The sequence below is a fragment of the Schistocerca americana genome, chromosome 3 (assembly GCF_021461395.2).
Source record: "Schistocerca americana isolate TAMUIC-IGC-003095 chromosome 3, iqSchAmer2.1, whole genome shotgun sequence".
In the NCBI taxonomy this organism is placed as follows: domain Eukaryota; kingdom Metazoa; phylum Arthropoda; class Insecta; order Orthoptera; family Acrididae; genus Schistocerca; species Schistocerca americana.
In genome coordinates, this window is record NC_060121.1 from 230,377,218 (window position 1) to 230,395,466 (window position 18,249).

General features: G+C 45.0%; 1 protein-coding gene across 1 annotated transcript in view; it reads left to right on the plus strand.

Moving 5' to 3' along the window:
- The window catches only part of LOC124605992, a 230,835-nt gene that overhangs the window by 156,198 nt on the left and 56,388 nt on the right, over positions 1-18,249 (plus strand). The window contains exon 7 of the mRNA XM_047137954.1: positions 14,099-14,297. Coding sequence (XP_046993910.1) covers positions 14,099-14,297 — 199 coding nt within the window. The remainder of the gene's footprint in view (positions 1-14,098; positions 14,298-18,249) is intronic.

Sequence of the window (18,249 nt, forward strand, 5' to 3'; positions counted from 1 at the left end):
TTGATATCTAGTGATGTCTTCTGCTTGTGTGAAACTATTTCTCGTTGATTATTATGATTGACACAAAAGCCTGTGTAGGATTAGATAGTTTTCCATCAATTGCTACTGCGCAAAAATCATGTGATACAGTTTTTTATTTGACAGTTGTTCACATGCAATCTCGGCGTCCCAAAGCTTCTTTTGCATGATTGGTACCTTGGCGGAGCTGTTGCCAGACGTTACACTATTGCACTGTTTAATTTGGCACTGTTTACACTTAATACAATATGGCGGTCTTGCACCGTGTGAATGAGTATTGACTAAGGCATTTTACATCGATATTCGCGATACTTACAGTCTGTTCGTAGTTTGTTTCACATTGGTACATCTTACATCTATTGCATTAAAATTGGCAAGGACTGCAGAAGAAATATGAGTTCTTAAAACTCATCATTTCACTAAGAATATTATCTCCAATATTATGCACTATGAATGAAAATTTCCGTTTCTTCCATGATACCCCTTCTGCAGAAAAAAATTGTGCAGTGAAATATTTAGACAGTTAGTGGCAGAATCCAATGAAGAGGCAAAGAAGCTGGTAGACCTGCCGAATATCGTGTAAGACCCCCGCGAGCACGCAGAAGTGCCGCAGCACGACGTGGCATGGACTGGACTAATATCTGGAGTGGTGCTGGAGAGAATTACACCATGAATCCTGCAGGGCTGTCTATAAATCCGTAAGAGTGCGAGTGGGTGGAGATCTGTTCTGAACAGCATGTTGCAAGGCGTCCCGGATATGCTCAGTAATGTTCATGTCTGGGGAGTTTGGTGGCCAACGGAAGTGTTTAAAACCAGAAGAGTGTTCCTGGAGCCACTCTGTAGCAATTCTGGACGTGTGGGGTGTCGCATTGTTCTTCTGGAATTGTTCAAGTCCTTCGGAATGCACAATGGCCATGAATGGATGCAGGGGATCAGACAGCACGCTTACGTCCGTGTCACCTGTCAGAGTCGTATCTAGACGTATCAGAGGTCCCATGTCACTCCAGCTGCACACACCCCATACCATTACAGAGCCTCCACCAGCTTGAACTGTCCCCTGCTGTAATACAGGGTCGACGGATTCGTGAGGTTGTCTCTATACCCGTACACGTCCATCTGCTCTACACAATTTGAAATGAGACTCGTCCGAAGAGGCAACATGTTTCTAGTCATCTATAGTACAGTGTCGGTGTTGTCGGGCCCTGGTGAGGCGTAAAACTTTGTGTCGTGTTGTCATCATGGGTACACGAGTGGACCTTCGGCTCCTAAAGCCCATATCGATGATGTTTCGTTGACACTTGTTAATGGCCCAACATTGAAATCCACAGCAATTGGCGCAAGGGTAGCACTTCTGTCACGTTGAACGATTCTCTTCAGTCGTCGTTGGTCCCCTTCTTGAGGCATCTTTTTCCAGCCGCAGCGATGTCGTAGATTTGATGTTTTATCGGATTCACTCGCGAAATGGTCGTACGGGTAAAGCCCCACTTAATCGCTACCTCGAACATGCTGTGCCCCATCGCTCATTTGCCGACTATCGCATCACCTTCAAACTCACTTAAATCTTGATAACCTGTCATTGTAGCAGCAGTAACCGACCTAACAACTGCTCCAGACACTTGTTGTCCAATATAGGCGTTGCCGACCGCAGCGTCGTATTCTGCCTGCTTACATATCTCTGTATTTGAATACGCACGACTATACCGGATTCTACGGCACTACAGTGTAAATAGTTCAATAGTGTAATGTCTCATAACAGCTCCGCCACGTGTCAGTGAGGCAAACGAAGATTTGGGATGCCAAAATCGTAAGTGAACAACTGTCAAGTAAAAAAAGTGTATCACACTATTTTCGCGCAATAACAATTGATGCAAAACTATCTACATCCTACACAGGCTGTCGTGTCAGTCATAACAAACGAGACAGAGCACCACGGCAGGAGAGGACGTCACTAGACATCGTTTTCTGGCCTATCACTGCTCCCCACCCTCCAAACACCCCAACAGGCACTTTAATACATTTTATTTTTGAGCGATTTTTTGTATATATAAACGCCTGAAGATGAACAGAACACGCATGAAACACATTGCAATACGTTAAATTAAACTTAAAAACAAATAAAAGTGCATGGTAACAGAAAATACAAATACGTTAGTTGTAACATCACTGCTATACTAGCAGTTCCCTTGTTGGTTTCAGCGAGGGGTTTAGTACTGTTAACTTAGATATTTTACTTTTGAAAATGAAACTGCAGAACTATTCAAAGAGTGCTGTACAGAGATCCGACAGCTACGTGGAAAATAAATGAGCCCAATCATCCGTGTATTAGAGAAGCCATCACATTAAGAAAAAGTGCTCTGAGAGATCTCACAAGGGAGCACTTGCTCCGTTCTTGGTCCGTTGCTTTTCTGCCTGTACATCAATGATAATCTATCTGCAGTCTTGTAGCTATCATTTATCTATGGACGACATCTAGGGTCGTTACCTGTGAACCAGTATTTATTAGCAGCATTGTTTGACCAGATGAGGGGCAAGTCAAACTTGATGGAATTGTCAAGAAGCGCAATTGTGTACGTAATGAGCTATAGATAATTGCCACATTACTACTGAAAAGGCTTTGACTATGCCTGGTGCGGATTTGTGGTGCAGTCTGTGTCCTAGGGAACTCATTGACGTTTCCATTATGGAGGTAGTGTAACTGGAGAGCAGTACCCGACAACGTGTGCTTAATTTATTTTATTGGCAATTCGTACAGTGTATTGTAATGACAGGTTTTGCTACAAACAAGATAGTTCCCCGCCACACTGTCATAGACATATGTGAGCTTACCGGTATCAGAAAGTGGGGGCCCAATTGAGTTTCCTGCAGGTTCTCCAGATCTTATGGCTCTCGATATTTGTTCTTATATGGCAAAGAGGGAGAGTCTACCGATGTAGATCGTGTAACCTGGACACATTTTTGGATGGGTCTCAAGAGGAGTGTGTAGAAATTCCATTAGTACAATCTATGAAACCTGTCGTGAAGGCCAACAGTTTGAACATTATTTTTAACTACCATTTGAATCATTTAGTTCAACCAGAAAGTACTCTCGTTGGTATGTGGATATATTTATTTTTGGTTCACCCTGCATTAGTAGTACGTAACAACTGAATGTGTTTCCTGTGAATGTGTTTCTTGTGCTGTAAATCGCCCTTGGCATTCAGAAGATTTAGTCTACTGTCAGTGTAACTTCGTACTTTCACGCACCATGGGAGAGAATGTAATTGATAAGACTTACAATTCTCTTCGGCACTTAGAACGGCTACCAGAGTGCATTAATGTTGTTTGTGTTTAGAGTTATCACTAAGACTGATAGGGTATCCGTCAGATGTTGACTGATCACTGTGAAGGGTTCGGAGGTGCTGCATACTCGCGTGAAGCAGCGTTATCAACACCTGACAGAGTTTGAAAGTGGCCTTGTTGAGGGTCTCCATTTGGCCGGCTGGACTAATCGTGCAATATCAGATCTGAGGGGCACTCGCTTGTGACAATGGCCCGATGTTGAATCGTATGGGAACGTGAAGGCATTTATAACTCGTCGCCAAGACCACATCTGACCATCACGAGAGAGGATCGCCATATATGCACCAAGCACATCGTACCCTTCACATCTGCCCCTGCCATCCGAGAACAAGTGATATACTCCCTGCAACATTCTTTCTAACCCCCCACCATTGGTCGGACACTAGCAGCAGGTGGACTAGGGAATTACCGTCCCATACGTAGCCTGCCGTTAACACCAGAACGCAAGCGGCTGCGTCTGGAGTGGTGAGTGACCAGAAAATAAGGATTGCATATGAATGACGTCAGATTGTAAAACTTCCTGGCAGATTAAAACTGTGTGCCGGACCGAGACTCGAACTCGGCACCTTTGCCCTTCGCGGGCAAGTGCTCTACCATCTGAGCTACCCAAGCACGACTCACGTCCCGTCTTCACAGCTTTACTTCTGCCAGCACATCGTATCCTACCTTCCAAACTTTACAGAAGCTTTCCTGCGAACCTTAGATGGTAGAGCACTTGCCCGCGAAAGGTCTCGGTCCGGCACACAGTTTTAATCTGCCAGGAAGTTTCATATCAGCGCACACTCCGCTGCAGAGTGAAAATCTCATTCTGGAAACATCCCCCAGGCTGTGACTAAGCCATGTCTCCGCTATATCCTTTCTTTCAGGAGTGCTAGTTCTGCAAGGTTCGCAGAAGAGCTTCTGTGAAGTTTGGAAGGTAGGAGGCGAGGAACTGGCAGAAGTAAAGCTGTGAAGACGGGGCGTGAGTCGTGCTTGGGTAGCTCAGATGGTAGAGCACTTGCCCGCGAAAGGCAAAGGTCCCGAGTTCGAGTCTCGGTCCGACACACAGTTTTACTCTGCCAGGAAGTTTCATATCAGCGCACACCCCGCTGCAGAGTGAAAATTTCATTCTGGACGTCGTATTGTGTTCAGTGATGAATTGCGCTTCTGCATTGCTTCGGTCCCCGAATGACCATCGTCAGCTAGTATGGCGGCGACCTAGGGAAATGTACCATTCTTCTAATTTTTTGGAGAGCGACTGTAATGTTACGCGTGGATCCATGGTTTGGAAAGCAGCTGGGTATGACTTGAGGCCACGGCTGGTGGTGACTTAGGGAACTCTGACAGCATAGCGGTGTGTCTCAGACATCCTGCATCTTCACATGTTAACTTCTCATGCGACAGTATCATGGCGCCAGTTTTCAACAGGAGAGTGCTCGTCCACACATAGAACGTGTCCTTATGAATTCTTGTCGTGACGTTGAGGTATTCCACTGAGCAGCAAAATCCTCAGAACTGTTCCAAATAGAACATGCATAGGACCAGCACAGATGCTCTGGTTTTCCGACAAAAGACAGTTCTCTGCTTGGAACGCACATTTGTTACAGACGCCATTTTGAAAACTTCGTATACTGCCACCATGTATCGGAATATCATAAAACTATAGGGGCCGAAACGTGAAATTTCCGCGATGTACCACAGCAAAATGTGCATTTTTCTAACAAAAAGTGACCGAGAAGAAAATGTCTTGCATTACTTATTGAGCGCCCTCCTCCATTTAAGGATTCACAATAATTTTTCCTGCTGTTCCTTCTACGATCTCTTGACTTTCTTTGAACTCTCGCTGTTTTCTTGTACGCAGTGACATTTTCTACATTTTGTTGTTTCAGAAAAAGTTTTTGTGCACTAGCTGTGCGATAGCTCTAGTGGACTCTGGTCACCACCAGGTTGGCGGCTGTTGCTTCAAAACGATTGTGTGAAACTGGAACCTAGAAACGACGGAGAGGCTTCATCACACTGTAGCTCTCAGTGGTTCACAAACCCACAACAGGCCACAGCGGTCCACCCACCCCACCGCAGCCCCACACCGAACCCAGGGTAATAGTGCGGTTCGGCCCCCGTGCAGTTATTTCTGCAAGGGTATCTTCTTTAGATAATGCTGTACCAAGATGACCGTGAGAAAACTATGAAAGTAAACCTCCACACTTTTTTGCCAAAAGTCATCAAAATTCTCAATCGGTTTGGTAACTACCTAGTTTTCGTTTCAGTTTTATATCTGCTTCTACCACTAGTTGAAATATTAATAATTTCAAGTCGTAAATTGTTATTTCTTTAAATAACATTCTGCGTAGGGTCATTGGATGTAACTCTCCCAGATTACCATTTTCTCCCTCTACAAAGGCAACATATGGGCATGATATGTGTTATCTTTGCTAGCATGTTTTCTGATGCTAGGAAACATTTTATTTCCTGCAGGAGTTACAACCGTGGCGCTTAGGGCAACCAAACTTTTGGGGAGCAGGTTGCCCATTGGAACTTATTTCTACTGAACTAATACTCAAGTACTATGTATACAGCTTCTACAATGTGATCTGCATCTACCATATCTACGTCCACTACGACATTACTACTAAGCGTTTCACTATGTTTCGGCTTCTTTGGTGCATTTGTGTCAGGAGTCGGTACATATTGTGATGGTTGCCTTGACTTTGGTCGCTGGACGTTGTTTATATAAGACTGAGACGGGACTAACGTTTATGACAACTGATGTTCCACCTTCATCCGATAATCAAGAGGGCAGTGAAATGGCGGCATATTTCGATGGTACCCAGTTTATGCTGATCTGTAAGTAGCACTCTTGGAGGAGATTGCGTCATGAGTGGCGGGATGTTTTCGCACGTGTGCAGTGCCATAAAAGGACCCTGGCCAGTATCGGCTGGCATCTCGTCATTAATTTCCATTCGAATTATAGTAGAGTAGGCTCCCAGCGACTTTGCTTTAACACAAGTTGCAAGTGATTTGTTTTCTGCAAAGCAGAACTAGTGAAAAACTTATGAATCTACACCACAATGCTGATATAGGAAAAGTATGTTGCTGCGCACTTCTCTTACTGAGGTGTTACATGTTGCTTTCGTATCCTGTACGATAAACATTATATGTAACGGTACTGGTACACTTACAGGTGCGAATGATTATGTTTAATTTCTCTAAGGACGAACAAATATTGTACCAGAAAGTAGTAATAATTAAAATAGTGAAGAATTAGGTCCCTGAAAATATTTCAGAGTGAGATAAGTCGGTAATCTGCTGCATACTTGCTCCAAACTCTAAGTTTTTCCGGGCACTTTCACTTTGGTATATTAGAAAGCCATTACACAATGCCACCGCAGCATCTATATTACTCGTACTCTATATATCTAATAGCCCAGTTCATAGTTCACGGTTCACAATCTGAGTTACAGGTTACCTGTCTAACGGCAACGAACGTCTTTTTTCAGGGCACCAAAAATACGGAAATCGCTTGGTAAGTGATAATGGCTGTATGAAGGGTGTGTGACAGCTTCTCAGCCGAACTTCTGCAGCATAGTCGAAACAACAGGCTTGCCAACTCCGAGAAAGTCATGATAACCTTTCTCTTTGACTGCAAGGACCCGTCACTCATTCACCGCACCACCATTAATGCATTGTGGTACGTGGACACTCCACAAAAATTAACGTGCACCTTCAAATCCAGACGCCAGGCATCTTAAGAACGGCATCATTGTGTTGCAGGATAATGCCCGCTCACATGTTCCTAACGTTGTTTCGACTACGCTGGGAAGGCCTTACACATCGCCCGAACAATCCCGATATCTCCCCGTGCCATTTCCATATTTTTGGTGCCCTGGAGAAAGACTTCGTGGCCGTCGATTTTCTTCGAATGAATACGTGCACGGCTGAGTACAATCATGGTTCGTAGGCAACCGCAAACAGTTTTCCATGAAGCCATTGACTGTCTTGTCTCGCAGTGGAATATATGTATTAACAGTTACGGTGACTGATTTTGAAATAATGAACGGTTTACTTACTTCTTTTCCACTTGTGGATACTGCCCCATATAACTCATTAGTGCTAACTCCATTCGGAACACAATTTGCAGGCAGCATCCACATATATCACTGAACGCACCTGCAAAACTGTATCATTTTACAATACACAGTTCAGGGGACACAACGTCGTAAACAATCAGATACCTGAAAAACTAGCTTTTGTTTCGTAATTAGAGCACTTAGTTACTTCCAACTTTTACTTAACAATTTGTCGCTTACATGCTTAATGTCAAATACACTCTAAGAAAGAAAAAAGAAAAAAAAGATGCACCTCGAAGGAATTATCCGAATTGGACGGAAATCAGTAATGTGTGTGTGAAATCGTATGGGAGTTAACTGCTAAGCTCATCAGTCCCTAAGCTTACATACTACTTAACCTAAGTTATCCTAAGGACAAACACACACACCCATGCCCGAGGGAGGACTCGAACCTCCACGTGGATCAGCCGCACAGTCTATGACTGCAGCGCCTTCGACTGGGAAGTCAGTAGATGTGATGTACGTGTGCAGACAACCCAATGATCACAATTTCAGAAAAATTGTGGGTTTTGTTCAAGAGAAAGAGCTTCACAAATTGAGCAAGTCAATAACGCGTTGTTTCTCTTCTGGCCCTTATGGAAGCAGATATTGGGCTTGTTACTGATTGACAGAGTTTTTGGATGTCCTCCTGAGCGATACAGTGCCCAATTCTGTCCAATCTGCGTGTTAGACCGCCAACATCCTGAGCTGATTGGAACAAATGTTCTCAATTGGGGAGGCATCCGACGACCTTGCTGGTCATGGCAGGGTTTGGCAAGCACGAAGAAAAGCAGTAGAAACTATCGTCATGTACGCGTGGGCATTATCTTGCTGAACCGTAAGCCCAGGATGGCTTGCCATAAAAGGCGACAAGACGGAGCGCACAATATCGTCAACGTACCGCCGTGTTTTAAGGGTGCCGAGGATGACAACCAAAGGGGTCCTGCTATGAAAAGAAACGGCAGCCCAGACCATCACTCCTGGCTGTCAGACTGTATGGCGGGCGACAGTCAGGTTGGGATTTGGTATGCCACTGCTGTTCAGGGCGGCTCCAGACACGTCTTCGGCCCGGAATCTCATTGACTGGAGTAGACTTGTCCTCAGAGATGAGTCCCTCTTCGTACTGGGGCTCAGCAACCAGCTAATACGTGTCTGGAGATGCCACGAACAGTGACGGGATACCAACCTGACTGTTCCCCGCTATACGGCCCGACAGCCAGTAGTGGTGGTCTGAGGTGCCGTTTCTTTCCGTAGCAGGACCCCTTTGGTTCTCATCCTTGGCATTCTTAAAACACAGCGATACGTCGACGATATTCTAGGCTTGGTTTTGTTGCCCTTCATTTCAGGCATCTTGGGCTTACATCATTTCAGCACATGGCGAGAGATTCTACTGCTTGCCTTACAGGGGGAAGCCACGACGTTGGGATCACGGATTTACTTCGAACTTTCTATGCGTTTAGTAGGCCATTAAAACAACATAATGTGCAAGTAGTACGGTGCACTGACCTGGCAGTTCCTACGAGGGTAACTCCAAAAGAAATGCACACTATTTTTGTAAAAATACCGTTTTCATTCTGCATGTGTGAAAGTTTTTCGAGTGTGTAGATACATCCTTCCCGCTTGTTTCCAAACTTAGTTCAACCTGTTCTCGTGAGTGGCGCCGTCACAGCATGTCTTCGAGATGGCTGCTACACTTGACGTACGTCAGAAACAACGTGCTGTCACAGAATTCCTGTCCTATGAAAAAGAGACAGTGGGAAACATCCACAAGGGGTTGAAAAAGGTGTATGGAGATGCTGCTGTCGATCGCAGTACAGTCAGTTCGTGGACAAGCAGGTTACATGATGAAAGCGGGCACGGCAGTATTGAGGATTGTCCTCGCAGCGGCAATCCTCGTACTGCACACACTTCAGACAATGTGCAGAGAGTTAACGAATTGGTGACTGCTGACAAGACGCATCACAGTGAACGAACTGTCACGCTATGTTGGGATAGGGGAAGGAAGTGTCTGCAGAATGCTGAAAGTGTTGGCGTTAAAAAAGGTTTGTGCCAGATGGGTTCCCAGGATACTGACAGTGGCTCACAAAGAAACAAGAAAAACGCTATGCAGCGTACGTTTGGAACAGTACGAGAATAGTGGAGATGAATTTCTTGGAAGAATTGTGACAGGTGATGAAACATGACTCCATCATTTTTCACCAGAGACGAAGAGGCAATCAATGGAGTGGCATCATGCAAATTCACCCAAGAAAAAAAATTCAAAACCACACCTTCTGCTGGAAAACTTATGGCTACGGTGTTTTTCGATTCCGAAGGACTCTTGCTAGTGGACATCATGCCAAGTGGAACCACCATAAATTCTGATGCATATGAGATGACACTGAAAAAACTTCAAGCTCGACTGAGTCGTGCTCGACCACATCGGCAAAAGGAGGATGTTTTGCTGTTGCACAATGCACGGCCACATGTCAGTCAAAAAAACATGGAAGCGATCACAAAACTCGGATGGGCAACAATGAAACACCCGCCTTACAGTCCTGACCTAGCTCCATGTGACTATCATCTCTTTGGGAAAGTGAAAGACTCTCTTCTTGGAACAAGGTTTGAAGATGATGACTCCCTTGTGCACGCTGCCAAACAATGGCTCCAACAGGTTGGTCCAGAATTTTACTGTGCGGGTATACAGGCGCTGGTTCCAAGGTGGCGTAAGGCAGTTGAGAGGGATGGAAATTATGTGGAGAAATGAAAATACTGTTCCTAAAGGATGTATCTACACACTGTAAAACTTTGAAACATGTAGAATAAAAGATGGATCTAAAAAAAATAGTGTGCATTTCTTTTGGAGTGACCCTCGTAGATTATCGCAAGAGAAGTTTTACGCATTTCTTGTGTGGCTTACGTATCTGTGTGTAGGTGCCGGACGTTAGAGTTTATGGTGATCAAGTGATTTGCGATCGAGCTTCGTAAGACGAACGTGTGTGAGGCGACGGTTCGACTCCCTCTCAAACGTAATTATTAATCTATCGTTTTCATCACTAGTCATATTATGTAATTTATGTGACATTTGAGAGGTAATATAATGAAAAAACGACGTATATTTGCATGAAGTGTCAAGTTGTTTTCCATGTCTGTATGACAAATAACATCCTGCAACGTGTGACGTCGAGAGCACATCGGACGAGTAATGGTACGTTACTCTTGCGACTTGCTGTACTAATGATGGTGAATAACATCATTCGCATCATTATTTGTCGAAGTTTGGCTTGGGCTTCCAAAGCCTGTCCCTCGTCCTTGAAAATTTAATTGCAATTATTAAATAGTGAAATAACATACGAAATTCACTACAGCTTAATGAAAATGCGCATGATTTTTTCATTATACACTCCTGGAAACTGAAATAAGAACACCGTGAATTCATTGTCCCAGGAAGGGGAAACTTTATTGACACATTCCTGGGGTCAGATACATCACATGATCACACTGACAGAACCACAGGCACATAGACACAGGCAACAGAGCATGCACAATGTCGGCACTAGTTCAGTGTATATCCACCTTTCGCAGCAATGCAGGCTGCTATTCTCCCATGGAGACGATCGTAGAGATGCTGGATGTAGTCCTGTGGAACGGCTTGCCATGCCATTTCCACCTGGCGCCTCAGTTGGACCAGCGTTCGTGCTGGACGTGCAGACCGCGTGAGACGACGCTTCATCCAGTCCCAAACATGCTCAATGAGGGACAGATCCGGAGGTCTTGCTGGCCAGGGTAGTTGACGTACACCTTCTAGAGCACGTTGGGTGGCACGGGATACATGCGGACGTGCATTGTCCTGTTGGAACAGCAAGTTCCCTTGGCGGTCTAGGAATGGTAGAACGATGGGTTCGATGACGGTTTGGATGTACCGTGCACTATTCAGTGTCCCCTCGACGATCACCAGTGGTGTACGGCCAGTGTAGGAGATCGCTCCCCACACCATGATGCCGGGTGTTGGCCCGGTGTGCCTCGGTCGTACGCAGTCCTGATTGTGGCGCTCACCTGCACGGCGCCAAACACGCATACGACCATCATTGGCACCAAGGCAGAAGCGACTCTCATCGCTGAAGACGACACGTCTCCATTCGTCCCTCCATTCACGCCTGTCGCGACACCACTGGAGGCGGGCTGCACGATGTTGGGGCGTGAGCGGAAGACGGCCTAACGGTGTGCAGGACCGTAGCCCAGCTTCATGGAGACGGTTGCGAATGGTCCTCGCCGATACCCCAGGAGCAACAGTGTCCCTAATTTGCTGGGAAGTGGCGGTGCGGTCCCCTACGGCACTGCGTAGGATCCTACGGTCTTGGCGTGCATCCGTGCATAGCTGCGGTCCGGTCCCAGGTCGACGGGGACGTGCACCTTCCACCGACCACTGGCGACAACATCGATGTACTGTGGAGACCTCACGCCCCACGTGTTGAGCAATTCGGCGGTACGTCCACCCGGCCTCCCGCATGCCCACTATACGCCCTCGCTCAAAGTCCGTCAACTGCACATACGGTTCACGTCGACGCTGTCGCGGCATGCTACCAGTGTTAAAGACTGCGATGGAGCTCCGTATGCCACGGCAAACTGGCTGACACTGACGGCGGCGGTGCACAAATGCTGCGCAGCTAGCGCCATTCGACGGCCAACACCGCGGTTCCTGGTGTGTCCGCTGTGCCGTGCGTGTGATCATTGCTTGTACAGCCCTCTCGCAGTGTCCGGAGCAAGTATGGTGGGTCTAACACACCGGTGTCAATGTGTTCTTTTTTCCATTTCCAGGAGTGTATTACCTCTCAAATGTCGTACAAATTAAGTAATGTGACCAGTGATGAAAAAATATAGATTAAAAGACACATTTCAGCGAGATTCGAACCGCCACTTCGTCCAGGGCCCTCTCGCAGAGCGCGAACGTTAACCACTTTTTTTTTCATTTTGTTCAACACCCGTTGACGTTTGTTGTTGATCCCCTCACTCAGTTTTTTTTTTATTACAGAGACCATTCAGCTCTCTGACTGAACATGCTGAGTTACCGTGCCAGTGTTTTCTACTTGTACATTATGTTGTTTTAATGGCCCAGTAAAGGTGTACAATGGTTGAACTAAATCCGTGATGCCAATGTCGTGGCCTCCCCCTGTTCGTGGTAGCCAAACCTTACGTTTGTCAGCAAGGCCGCCGGATCTCTCCCCAGTTGAGAATGTTTGGAGAATTATGGGCATGGTCCTCCAACCATCTCGGTATTTTGAAGATCTAACACGTCATTGGGACAGAATTTGGCACAATATCTCTCAGGGGAACATCCAATAACTCTTCTAATCAATGCCAAGCGTGATAGCTGCTTGATAAGAGCCAGAGGTACACCAACGCTTTAATGACTTCCTCAATTTGTGAAACTCTTTCTCTTGAACAAGTCATCCAGCTTTTTAAAAATTTTAATCATTTGTCTGTATTTATATGTACATGAAATCTACCGTTTTCCGTCCCATTTGGATAATTCCTTCGTGGTGTGTCGTTCTTTTGTATTAGATTGTATTTAACACATTAACTCATTTGTACAGTAACCTGGCACTTGAAGCTGTTTTATACATGGGAGTTCGGTTCTTTAAAAAATCTGGAGATTACTGTTAATTTATTAACAGAGAGGCTCAGCAATTCTAACTTTTAGTACTTGAGAATGCGATATTTTAGTCGTGAAACTTATTGTGGTCAATATATCGCTCATTCTCGACAGCTGGAGCGAACCATTCTCTGTACTGATGTATTCATGTGCTTCTTACCGCGGTGGTTTTGACTTGTTTGGTAAGGGGCAGTGTCGTGTACATAGTTCTGCGTAGTCAGCGCGTACACAACTTTCCCACTAGAGCGCACAATAGCGCAGGCACAGTGCTCGTCCGTCTCCGCACTACGAGATGGCGCTGCCTTAGAGACGGACCAAATTCTGCTTCCGCCGATCCGCGTATTAATATGTAATGCAGCCAATGAGATTGCTGCTAACGTAGAACCTTTTCTCCTCGCGGATCACACTTGCGCGGTGATACCTGAGTGTGTGAGGTATTAAACGAGTGTACAGACCTCCGATTAGTCAGTCTGCATTTGTCGGCACCAGTTTGTACCAGTCTGCATTTGTCGGCACCGGTCTGTACCAGTCTGCATTAGTCTGTACCAGTCTATAGTGAAGTTTCAGTCTGAACCTAATAAGATTACCATATTCCTGTACATAGCCATGAAGATAAATGTATAGACAATTTTGTCAAGTGTCAGAGATATGTGAGAATAAGATTAACGTACCAAGACCACAGGAACTTCAGGTTGTCAATTGTAAACAGCATCCAGAATCAAGTTACGTATTGTCTATGCTTTTTATTATTTTAATAAATGTGTGTGAAAATTAAACAAGTTCTGTTTAAAGTTGGTCACCGTCAATCTGCTACTCTAAGCGTGCAAGTGGCATTTCTATCGTCTGACCTAATGGCAGAAGATAAACACGCCATGATAAGACCACGAGATATATTGCTGACACTCGCCTACTTCGTTAGAGCGACAAGTCAAATAATCTGACAATGTGTGTACCGAAGGTCTTACAGTACGCACACCACAGGCAGCAAGGTAGCTGTGATACGGGAAACGTGGCTTGTCCACAGCCGCTGTACCTGCCAGAGGATCAGAGAGGAGGCGGCGCCTGGCTGTCGTACAGGCTGGATGGCCTGTCCTTCGACACTAGGTACGAGCTGCGGGTGATTCCTCGCGACCGCAACGAGACACGCGAGGGACCCGACCGCCTTGCGGAACTTACCGTCCCTCCGTGTGCAGACATCTTTCCAGGCAACACTGAAATTTGTGGTAAGTACTGCGGCCTCGCCAGCCATAAGCTTTTAAGTTGGCATGACATATATCCGACCACGGCCTACTTGTTCTCACTGGGTCCGACGGACATAGGTATCCGCAGTATTCTTGGCTTGTAGCAGATGGGAATGACGAGTTGCAGGTCGGCAGGAGCTGAAATGCTACTAGTTAATGCTTTCTCCGTTAGGTGGTGCGTCTCGTCAGTGGAGATAACGTGTCCTCGGCCACTTATAACGTTTTTCTTTGTTCTGTTGGTGAGGACGGAAATTATGACAATCATTACTCTGAAGAGAAAACAATTTCTAGAATAAAAATGGAGGTTTTCCGGATTTGCTTAGAAATTGTTACTGTATTTACTTGTACAAATGATAGATTAATCCAGATTTGGCTAAAAAACTAATTAATATAGGAAAATCGATTATATCGACACTCCGCCCACCCAAGTTCTGTAAGTCCCTCCAGATCCCAGAACGCCAGACGGTCCACCTCGCTTACAGCATCCCCTTACCTTCCCCTGAAAGGATCCTTTATCAATTCACCAGATTCCCGCTTCTCCTCATACACTGAACACCTCCAAACAAACTACACCATCCGCAACTCGATTCCAGTAATCCTGTAGTTTCCCCTCAACTTTCAAATCATCGTACGCTGTTGCCTCTTTGCCAATACAGCTCACCAACCCCATTCTTATACACCCATCACATACTCTCCCAAAGAAACTTCAACCATCCCCCCCCGCCCATATTATGTTCTGCGCCCTGACATTTACGCTCCTACCAGCTATAACTCCACCTTACCAATTTCACCTCATCAGGGCTACATTTCCCTCCCCTCCCCACATTTCCTTACCCCCCATTGCCTCCCCATCTCTCTCTCTCTTTCTCCCCCCCCCCTCTACTCCATCCCTCGTCTGTCACAATAGCCACTCCTACCCCATTGATACTGTGCACCAGTCCTTCATCCTTATACCGCCACTTCTCAATTCAATAAACTTTACCAACAGCTGTATATAGGTTATGTTATTTTATTTCGAACGCAACCATTTCGGCTATTCATTTTGCCATCTTCAGGCCCCATGCCCATTTTTCGAATCAATGAGCTTATCGTATAGCGCCATAAAACTGGATACCGTGAATCCCAATCGTTGTGCATCTGATTCATACGAAAGGGTGTCACCCTTTCGTGTGAATCAGTTGCACAACGATGGGGCCTGAAGACGGCAAAGAAACTGGTTGTGTTCGAAATAAAATACAATAACCTAAAGTATACGGCTGTCGGTAAAGTTTATTGAATTGAGAAGTACGTACCAGCCGATGTCCCCTGGCCATAATGGACCGACAGAGACTTACACCACCACATTCGTACCCTCCTCACTGGCCAATCTCTTCCTATTCAACAACTGACTCCCTATCCCAGGGCAAATATTTCCATTTTTTAGTGTCTTATCGGTGTTTTGGTGTCATGTTTTAAATGTTTTGAATGTGCTCTTATTATATTTTCGTTTTATTTTTACTGTTTTTAACTACAAGTGCAAAGTCTAGACTAGCGTTAGTGAAGGTGTAGCGGCTGCTCCGTTCACAGTCACCATCTACATCATGGTGTGCATCTGAAGATGGCCTAAAACATACCGAAATCGGTAACATTATGTTTATAAAAAAGTTTATTGCGGTTGTGACTGTTTATATTCAATTTTAAATCATAATAAAATAAGAGAAATCAGAGTTTGTACGGTAAGTTTTAAGTGTTCATTTTTTCTACGCTTTTAGAGAGTGTAATGGTAGAGCAACAGTCGAAGGGTGGTTCGAAGAAGCCTCTGCTGGAGTGCAGAGTACTCATGTAGACGTAGATGTCCCCAGAACGAATTTTCACTCTTCAGTGGAGTGTGCGCTGGTTTAAAACTTTCCGGCAGATTAGGACCTTAAGACAGGCAGAACAACTTCTGTAAAGTTTGGGAGACAGGAGAGAGGAGCTGGCGGGAAGTGAAGCTATGAGGGGAGAGGGGGCAGGGGAATCGTGAGTCTTGCCTGGTTAGGTCAGTCAGTAGCGCAGTTCCCTGCCTTGTGGGGTCAGCGACTACTGCCATCCACTGAAAAAAGAACCCTCTGAACCGAGCCAGCAACGGAAATGGTGCACCTGTGTCACGACAATCCACATAACTTCTTAAGCCACCTAATCGCTATGGACGAGTGCAGGGCGGATCATTTTAACCCCGAAATAAAGGAGAAAATCAGGCAGTATAAACGTGGATTCACCACCGCCGAGAAGGCCAAAGATCCAATCATCATAGGGAAAGGTGAACTATTTGATTTTGTGCTGACAGATTATGCTCGTAAGGGGCAAATCGTCTTCTTGTTGTTGCGGGGTTTCTATTGCTGTCGTCGCATCCGACATGTCTGTCGATAAACACCTTGGTCTCACCATTCTGCCTCGTCCATTTCGAATCACCTTGTCTCCGTCGCTTCTCGGGTATCACTTAGGTGTTCCTCGCCTTCTCTTTCCCGCGGGTTGCCGTGGAAGTACTTTGAGTCGTCTGTCTTCATCCATTCTTCTGACATGTCCAGAGCATCATATCTGTCTTGCTTCTTTTCTGTCCGTAATACTGAAAGAATCTAACCAGAATTGTATCCTTTTTTGTGAAAGAATCATCGATAAGATTGTGCTAAATCAATTATTCAACAAACCTACATCTGACTGCATCTGTGAACTTGTTTCTTGCACTCCTCCATTTTGCCAGAAATGCAATAAGTATTTGACTCAGCAATCAAGTTTAAGAGAATAATGCCGTTTGTGCAATGGCATTAAGATGGTACTGGAAAATTACCTTTTGGCCCTGATGTTTACCTAATAAATTATATCTTGACTTGAATAATGCCAGTTGCACAATGGCATAAATTAGTTATTTCAAATAACTTTGCTCTGATAACGTTAGTTGTACCAAAATCGATTTCAAACTATGAACTGCACATATATATTGCATAGAGGCCTCATTTTCTTTACGTTCTTTCATTGGTGGGTAACTGTACTACTGATTTTCATATTCAGTACATGCAAGGGATGTGGATTATGATTCAGACTGTTAGATTTAAACACAATGTTGATCTCAATATATATATTGTTAAAATTTTAAGTCATACGCAAAACCCACCATTTCCAACATTTTTGTAGCACGAATCACTCTTACAAAAAATTTTACAAAACGCTCACTGCGTCAAACCTTAGACATACAAATCCTAACTCTGAACATTATCTAACAAAAACCAGTTTGAAATGATTATGTATCTTCTGTCATTTATATGCTGAAGTTTGGTCAGGGGCAGCGACCTACCTTAACGCTGTCACCACACGTCTGTTTCTTCCGGGCACCTAGCTGCGACTCCTCCCTTAAAGCTGCCTGCACACGACTGCTTCCTCCAGCCACCTATGTGCGACTCCCCGGTTTTTTACTGCGCGCGCTCGGCTCTCTTAACCATCAAAGATTCTCCTACTCAAAGATATTATACTCGTTCCACCTTGCGGTTGGCAACTACCGACTTTATTTTCTGGAGCTACCTTGATCAGACCTTACCACATACCTTTCAAGACTATAATGAGTCTATGTGCTCCCTCTTACTTCCTTATTTCTTACGTGATCAAGTCAAGAAATTCTACGTGCTCCATTCAAGTGGTCCATTTCTAAAGCTCTAATTCTCTTTTTTCTTATTTCTTTGCGTTCTCAGCACTCACTCCCATAGCTTTTTATTGGTTCCACGACGAATTTGTGTATATATTTGCAAATCGTCATAACCAAAATCTGCTAAAGAGGTCATGGGACCTGGCAAAGTATTTATCATCTGCTCTCAGTCCATTTGTTGGCAAATGTGAACACCATATATCCAGTTCGGTGGATTTTATTCGATGATTGGGATCTTTGAAGTTGAGTCCTTCAGATCTGTTAGTGAGTTTCGATGTG